This window comes from Acyrthosiphon pisum, chromosome A1 (assembly GCF_005508785.2).
Source record: "Acyrthosiphon pisum isolate AL4f chromosome A1, pea_aphid_22Mar2018_4r6ur, whole genome shotgun sequence".
Classification (NCBI taxonomy): Eukaryota; Metazoa; Arthropoda; class Insecta; order Hemiptera; family Aphididae; genus Acyrthosiphon; species Acyrthosiphon pisum.
In genome coordinates this window covers 83,240,418-83,249,734 of record NC_042494.1, presented here as the reverse complement: position 1 = coordinate 83,249,734, position 9,317 = coordinate 83,240,418, and the positions used below count along the sequence as shown (strand labels likewise).

Below are 9,317 nucleotides of genomic sequence, written 5' to 3'. Positions count from 1 at the left end.
ATCTGTTGGGCCAAAAAGTGTATAAATTTAATACAAAGCTCCTGATATATTGTTACAATATCAGTTGAAAAATATTAAAAATACATAGGCACAGTTTTTTTTATAAGCATTTAAAGATCAAATTTTGACAAAATTTATCAAATTTTAATTTGAAAAATTATTTTGTACTTAAAAATTTATAAAATGTTCAATTTTTGTATCTAAGAATTAAAAATTTAAAACAAGATTCCACGTAAGTAATTAATTCTGTTACCAAAAAATCTAAAATATACATTTAAACAGTTTATTTTTATAGTCATTTTAAGTACAAATTTGGACGAAATTACATATTAAAAACCTAGAATAACTATTTTAGTTATTTTGTTGTGATTGTATAATATTATTCTTGGGTATACTTGAAACTTGTAAATTATACTATTATATATCTATGATAGTATCACGGTTTGTTGTTGATGTATAACGCGTTATAAGTACCTAATAGATATTATGATATGATTAATTTGGAATTTATTATAGGTACCTATTATAGGTCAATTTTTTTTTAATACCATAGATAAGTATATATATGTCTAATACATAGACTGATATACCGTCTCCGCTCAGAATCGTTTTTCTTATACAGTGATATTATATCATTGAATTCAAATTTAATACTGTCCATTATACAGTGACCCACTTCTAACCTACTGTACAGCAGAACGACATCCACTTACCCACCTTTTTTTCTTTTCATTTGCTATAAATATCGATAAAATTTAATTTGTAAGGTAAAAAAGTTTGACAATGTAATACAAATCTCCTAATATATTATTACAATAATATTTGGAAAATATTAAAAATCCACTGTCACAACTTTCTTTTTATAAGCATTTAAAGTTAAAATCTAGACAAAATACATAAAAATGACGAACATTTTACGTTATAAATCTAAGTATTAAAATGTAATACAAGATTTCTCATAAGTTTGTCTACTTTTATCAAAAAAAAAATGCTACAAGAAAGTCAAATTAAATTTTTATGAGCGTTTGAAGTTGATATTTTTTCAATATTGAATATTCACTCAATTTCTCATGTGGCGATTTTCTTATTTTGTTGTAATTCAAAAACGAATAACTGTAAATACATTAAAAGTTCACTGAATATTCATATTTTCATTTTCTATACACCATAAAGTTTTGAAAATATTTTGACTCGTTTTGAGCTGTTTCAATTTTTTTTTTTATAAATATCAATGCAATTTTATTTGCTGGGTCAAAAAGCCTGATACATTGTTACAATTGCAGATGAAAAATATTAAAAATACATGGGCACGTTTTTTTTTATAAACATTTAAAGTTCGATTTTTGACAAATATATTAATTTTAAAATTTAATCATTAAAAATAGGTAATAATAAATTAAAAGTTGATTCTATCAAACTTTTTTTTGTTCTGTAATAATATGAATAACATAAAATCTGTATTATTACAAAGGAACATGTATACCTTTTAGTTTATACCAATAACAAATAAACAAGTCTTAAGCAAGATAAAAATTTAAAATAATTAGGTAGGCACCTACATACCTTGAGATTATTGGCTTTGTTTGGTAACCAATTATACAATTCTCGATCAAAACAGTTGGCCCGAAATTCCAAAATTCAAAAGCTAATAGTGGCCGCCATAGTGACTTGCAAATGTTTGTTATAATCATCACCTTTCGTTTGATACCCACTTTAAAGTTTCAGGTCTTTGAGAAACAGTGAGTGTACTTATAAATAATAGGCACTACATAGCCTTCAATTTCTGGTCGAGCATGCTACCACAATTATAATGCCATACTGCCCTAACACTTTGACAGTGCTTTAATTTTTTTTAACACATCAACATACAGTCATACATTTAAATTGTAAACGAATTGTGTTATTGATATCGATAGAAATAAAAAATAACAACTGCAAAACTTCAAAAGTAAGTGGCCATTTCATAGCGACCAGTGACACCTGAATGACTTGCAAATTATAAGTGGAGACTTGCAAAAACTTGTAATTTGAAAGCTATAATTCGGTATCATTTTCAAAGTTTTAGGACAACTTGGGTGGGCTAACTTCGTAACTTTGACACCCCTTACTTGCCGCCCAAGTTACTTGCAAATTCTAAAAATAGACTTGCAAATATTTGCTAATCATTAGCTTTCGTTCAATACCTATTTTGAAGTTCTGGGATAACTTGTGTGGGCCAACTTCCAAACTGCAAAGCTCATAGCGGTCGTACTATAGCGGGGAACTTGCAAATTCGAAAAACAAACTTGCTAACATTTGGTGCTGATTTCAAAATTCTAGGACAAAGTGGTTGGGCAACTTCGTAAGTTCAAAAGTTTATAGTGGCCGCCTGATTGCCTTGCAAATTTCAAAAAAGTCTCCTACTCTCCTGCTGGTTGCTACTCTAGAAAGTAGAAAGGGACCGCGCGTAGTTTTGTAAGGGGTGTACGGGACTACGGTAGCGAAAATCATTCTTACACAAACCAAATCGTTATATAAGTCTCTACCTCCAGTAGTTCGGTCATTTTCTACTCATGGGCGAAATATAATTATTCATTTTACTGGTAGACACTCGCTCGCACTCGGCACTCGCAAACCTATTTCTAACTAGTAATTACTAATAGGTACTGTTTACATACCACATACATGTATACAGTGGTGCAGGAACTATTTTTCATGAGGGGGGGGGGGGCAAAACCTAAAAAAAACCTAACAACTATTATAATATACTTATTTGTAATTGATAGCAGAAAGCCTTTCTTAATATTTTATTCTTTTAACGTTGATATATGTAGTATATCTATGTATATATATTTTTTTTATTTAAAAGTTTACCAATATATACATTTATAAATTTAATGATTGAATTTATACATTTATATATTGAAAAAAAAACATGAAACATATTTACTTTATATCTTAAGTTAAAATAACAGTATCTAAATAAATATAATAAATACATTTTAAAAGAAATATATTTACTATATATCTGAAGTTGTATTCAAAAGTAACAATATGTCAATATATGAATAAATATAAAATAAAAATAATAATATGATTGTATTTTACCCTTCAATTTTAATGTGGTAGGGGGGCAAAAATATACTTTTTCCCCCCTTGGATAAAATTCAAGGGGTCAATTACCCCTTTGCCCCCCCTTCTCCGAAGCCACTGCATGTATAAATGTATTCATCAATGTATATATGAGAAAATGAATTTTCAAGATTAATTTCAATTACCTATATATTTTATCACGTTGTTAAGAAGATAAATAGGTAACTACAAAATTACAAGACGTTAACTCTTATATTACCCAGGTACCTCTATATTATATTTTGATAACAAACAAGTGAACACGAATAGGTAGGTACCTACATACATTACAATATTATTTTTTATTAAGTAGTTTTTATTTGTAAATAGTTCTAAATACAATACAAAATTATTTCAATAAAAAATAATGAGCAAACAAATTGGTGATAGATACCTATATTATGTTCGTTTTATAACAAAAAAATAGTTATTTGGTTTGATTATCAATAATTGTATACAAATACGCAATAATAAAAATTATTTCATACAATTCAATTTTTAAAAATATCAACACTTATTGAATTCAAATGAACGCAATTAATTAATGGCATCTTAGTTAATAGTTTATTGATACCTATCATACAACTGAGCGAAGCAAGGAATGTGTTTTGATTTTTTCTCTATGGCTTAATTTCCAGCAATTAAAAGGGTCTACAACATAACTAAGATTGATGTAACCCTATCTATTTATTAAAAATTAAGTCTTTAATTGGTATCTAAACATTAGTTTTAGATTTTATCCCTAATGTTCTCATTTGTACAATTTGTATATCAATAAAATACCCTCTATTCATTCAAATACATAAGTGGGTAAGGTATGTATAACTAAAACACATTAACATTTAACACACATAATATTTTTATTATAAATAATTATTTAGTATAAGAAAATTAATGTGTAAAAACCAACAAAAAAAAATTTTTACTTAAAGAAAAAATAATGAAATTGGTACACAAATAACAAAATAAAAATAAAATAAATTACCAAATAGTCGAATTTATCAAAAGTATGGGATAAAATGCGATCAACAGGAAAGAATAGTTTTATATTGTTTTACTAAAGTAAAACATTTGCTAAACTAAAAATTAATATATTTTAAATATATATTTATTTTTAAAACATATGAACTTTACAACATTATAATTTATAACTTACTATAAAATTATAATAAATTATAAATAAAGGCATGAAATTGAAGATTAATACAAAATCAATATATTTTATCATTAAATAAAATTAATACATTATATATTCTTCTCTACAAGGGAACTTATCAACTTAAGTTGTTTCAAAATAAATTATTTTCGCAGTAAACATTTTTTTATTTACTTGTTGTAAAAGGGATTTTTATATTTTATGTAACACTTTAGATATTTTATAAATGTATCATAAATAGTACTCATTTTTAATGATTTCCAAATAGTGTTTGAGAAAAGTACAAAAGTAGCAAAATAATAATAAACAGTGATAAGATAAGTATGGATTTCAGCTAAATAATTACTATTTATAGATTAAAATATGAGTTTTGACTAAAACTACTTTTCTTCAATAAAATTGTACATCTTAGCTGGTGTACAACCCAACTTTTAAGTTTTAACTAGAGTAATATACAGCAAACATTTTGTATTATCTTAAATAAAAGTTGTTTGTATTTTATGTTCAATGTTGATCAAATATAAATTTATATTAACAATTCCTCTTTTGCTATCAACATACTTTCATAAGGAAATTGAAATATATAAACCCAAAGCGATAATAGCATTAGTATTTTGGACTATTTCAATAATTTTATTAAGAATATACAATTGTATACTTTTAAATAAAATTACTTAAAATAATTAAAAATAATTTTTAAACATTCTTAAAACAAATCGTACCCAAAGAGGTGCTTTAAATTCACCTTCTGGAATATATAATGATGTTGATTTAAAAATATCACTTTTCTCTGTATGAAAGTTTTGCTGCAATTTTTTATTATTTGTTACTATTATCAATTGTGATTCTAAATCACAATTCAATGATCTGGCTCCTGAAAAAAATAATTCCAACTTCAAATAAACTAAATTGTATGATGCAAAAAGTGTTAAAATAAATGATATCTGTTCCAAATCTATACATAAAGAAAGAAATAGGTAGATACCATAATTTGAAGAGCCAACAGCTGTTAGTACAGGCAATTCATAATTGTTTGGAGTGTACCACAAACCCTTGGAATGAAAAGTCCATCCAGTTCTTTGGTATTCAAAACAAGAAATACGTTCATGAAGTTTGAGTTTTTCAATTTCACCAAAAAAAGTATTTGTGAGATAACTGTATGCAGTAGGTATAAATCCAGCGGGTCCTTTAGCTTGTTGAAATGAATTGGCCATTGGATGGGAAAACAATATTTTGAAGTTTGCCAATGATTTTTGGAACATAGTATTTGTGTAAATATATGGTATATTGAAGTATCCGGTGGCCATGTGCATTGTAGATCCCGGTTCAGCATTACACATAAGAAGATTAGTTGTTTGACTGTCATGGTGTATGTCAAATGGAGGAAATTCAATTAAAGGATAAACTATTGTGTCTATATCTAAAATTATATGAAAAAATAGTAAGTTGTCAAAGGTAATACAATATACACATTATATTTTAAAGAAAAAATTTAATTTTACCTTTTTCAGAAGTTGGATGTTTGATGTGTGTATTATAATATTGCATTAACTGTTTTCTAGCCTCTGAAGCATATGTTTGATAAGGACTCTTATACGGATGATATTTCCAAGTAGGATCCAAAGTTAAAGTGTTTTTATTTGTCAGCTGAAATGACATACGGCCTAATAATTCAACTAATCCTGTATAAAAATCTACTAATGGTTTGCAGTCTTCAATGAGAATATATCTGTCTTGTCTAAAATTGCAATTAATACAAATTAAAGTTATTTTAATACTAATAAAATGTCAATATGAAAACACAAATATTATAAAACAAAAAATAAATTGGTACATTTATTTACCGGTTAGTAAAATAGTCTTGACTTAAATTTGCTCCGCAGATAATTATAGAGTCATCAAACATATATAGTTTCATGTGCTGTATTCCTATTAATTCATTATATCTTTCAGGTAACAGCCACCGGAGAAGACCTCTCAATTTTGGGGTATGGTACAAATACACCTTAAAGACAAATAATTAATATATTAGATAATATGTTTAATTTATATTTTACCATATTTACCTACACGACAATCGAATGATGGATTCAATATGGGCATCAACATGGTACGTGAACTTACTTTACCTCTTGACCCACGGTTAGCGTCTAACAAAACCCTCACGCTCAACTTTCGCCTATTATCCATAGCATCTTTTATGGTACTTACCTGAAATCAAAGTCAGGGATAAGTCACATCATAATAACAATCCATGCAGAATTTACTCACAAGTTCTTGTTCCAGATTTCCAATGCCCAGGTATAAAGAAGCTATTACAATGCGATGTTTTGCTGTACGACATCGGTCTAAAAGTGTGCGATAGAACTCTGAGGGGCTTTTTAATGCTGTGATCTGAACAATCATAATGTAAAAATAAGCAATATTAAGTGTATGTTGCATTGTTACATCATTTGAGTTTAAATATACACTTACATTTTCTGCTTTGACCGAGTACGATGGCCCAAATTTTTGCAGCCATTTGAATTCTGAAAGATAACAGTATTTGTCACCGTTGGTAGTCATTTTTATGTTTTATAATTCCAACTGATTGATGAAATTGATCGCCAAGTTTTTAATCACCACGATCGAAATTCAGTTCCAATAGTTAAGATAGGTGTTAAATAATCAAAACTGATGTCAGGAAAAAACTTTAAATGAAACTACAAAATAAAAGTGAAAAAAAAGTGAATAGACAGAACGATGGCCATCAGCCAGATAAGTGACGTACCACGGAGTCACGGACAAGCCGAGTATACTTGTCTACGGATTAGACCAAATAGAAAAGTAGAAGACTACTAACTACTATTGTAGAGTAAAATAGTCGACTGACGAGTGACGACTGACAACCAGACAACCATGGGAGACGTAATTAAAATTTAAAATGATAACAATGTTGATAACCGGCTTTTTTTTAAGATAACAGAAAAGAGGTCTAATCACAGAATCAAGATAGGTGGGTTAGACGCCAAAATAAACATTTGTGTGAAGGTCACAGTCCACAGACATAAATAAATAAATAAATAAATAAATACTATGAATTATGATTAGGGACGGATTGGGCCATAGGGAAATCGGGAAATTCCCGATGGGCCGCGTATTAATTAGTAAATAGTAGGTAGACCGTAGACGTAAATATAATCTATTAATTAATAATTAATATTACCATAGATTATTCATTCAATGATATTACGTAATAACAGTATATAATATTATAACGTAAAACGTTGTAAATTGTAATAATACAACGTAGGTATACAACGTCTACAACAGAAACTGAATAATACTATTAATTATCAATAAGTAATAGCAATAACTGTAAATTGTTATCAAAAAATCAACTTCTGTGAACAGTAAAATCTATAAATAATTGGTTATTCGGGTTGTCGTCGATCAGATGGCGGGTTGCGGATTGCGGATAATGACGACGAATTTTGACGATACAAGTCGGATGCGGGCCGTTAATATAAATACCTAATATGAATATTTTTATTTGAAATTTATATTATTTATATTTAAATATCAATCGTCATTCAAAACCTCGAAATCAGCACTCGGCAGTCAGCAATTCAGCACAAGTAGGTTAATTTTACAATTTAATTACTATAAGTACTATAAGGAATAATTCATAAAATTAAATGAAAATGGATGGATCAGGCTGTAATAAAAAACGAAAAGGAGGAGCTGAAAAAATTCAAGACAAAAATAAAAAAATACTACTTTTAGAAAAAAAGGCTTCTAAAAGCATTAAATCATTTTTCAAGTCTCAGAATAGCGAAATGAGTTTTAGCTGAACTTTGTCATTATAATAATAATTAAAAATATTAAACCGTTACTGTACAAAGTACAATAATCTACAATTTATTAATTTATTGATAGAGAATGAGAGAAATAACATATTTTGCAAAATACTTAATGCAATACCTACTTATTTTATTTTTTTTAAATGAAAATATACATTAACTATTTTAGTGTGATATTCAACTAATACTTTTAAAGATTATAGATAATATTTATTTATAAGTATAATTAATTATGATTTATCGATTTAATAACAAAGCTGGTCAAATTAATGTTTTTTTTTTCTTAACTCAGTTTTTAATTTAACTTAACCTTTTTAACTCATTAATACCCATCCTAGTATAATAATTATAGATTTGTTTTTAGAGTAATGATAGCAATATAAGCAAGTATTTGTTTTAAGCTGACTGAATTCAATCAAAATCAAAAATTTGGTACAATGATTTATCTCACTCACGTATCATATGTCTTACTTTTAAATTATATCAAATACGATTGAATGATACCTATATTGTAATTGTATTTTCATTATTTTTTTTATATCGATACAGTAAAACTAATAATCTATATAATAAAAAAAAGTGGCCATTTTTCAAATAACGCAGTTTCTTGAAAACTACTACTCAGATTTTCTTGAAATTCAACATAGATATTCAGTTTGAGCTCATAAGTATCAGTCTGAAGTCAAAAATGGCCTAGGTATTTTTTAACGATCACCAGGGAGTCAGAAGTGTAAATTCATTGGTTTATAAAAGAAAAATAAAGAGTGGCCAATTAAAGGTCAAATTATAATTTATAATTGCCATAGCAACAAAATAACAGTAACAATTCATTTTTTTAGAAAAAATAAATCACCAATCTTTCTTGAATTTGTAATCATTAAAAAAAATAGTTGAATATGCCTAAAAGAAAACAAAATATTGGAAAAAATTCTTTACTAAATAAAAGACAGAAGAAACTCAAGAAAACACATCAAGTTGAAGATGATATAATAGAAGAAACAAAAAAATCATCATCAAATCAGAAACAAATGAGTCAACGTACAGAAAGAAGAAAGTCCAAAATGAAAAAAAATTTAGAAATGAAAGCATTTAATTATGATTGTAGTGACGTAAAAAAAAATAATAATAATATTAATCAACAATTTATTATTAAACATATAATATCACGATATATATGCTCAAAAAGAGGAAAACCGGAGATGATCAAC

General features: G+C 27.0%; 1 protein-coding gene across 2 annotated transcripts; it reads right to left on the bottom strand.

The window, feature by feature from the left end:
* Positions 1 to 4,205: 4,205 nt before the first annotated feature.
* On the bottom strand, positions 4,206 to 7,183 carry LOC100162008 (CDP-diacylglycerol--glycerol-3-phosphate 3-phosphatidyltransferase, mitochondrial). Of its 2 annotated transcripts, XM_029487635.1 has the most exons (8): positions 7,038 to 7,183; positions 6,743 to 6,969; positions 6,539 to 6,661; positions 6,338 to 6,478; positions 6,112 to 6,272; positions 5,770 to 6,005; positions 5,253 to 5,687; positions 4,206 to 5,141 (listed from the first exon to the last, which is right to left on the bottom strand). In XM_029487635.1, the coding sequence occupies exons 2-8, from the start codon at positions 6,830 to 6,832 to the stop codon at positions 4,951 to 4,953; spliced, it is 1,377 nt and encodes a 458-aa protein (XP_029343495.1). In that variant the 5' UTR covers positions 6,833 to 6,969; positions 7,038 to 7,183; the 3' UTR covers positions 4,206 to 4,950. The 2 variants fall into 2 exon arrangements, with proteins under 2 accessions (XP_029343495.1, XP_001943964.1); XM_001943929.5 differs by having other exon boundaries at positions 6,743 to 7,178.
* Between the last annotated feature and the right edge of the window lie 2,134 nt (positions 7,184 to 9,317).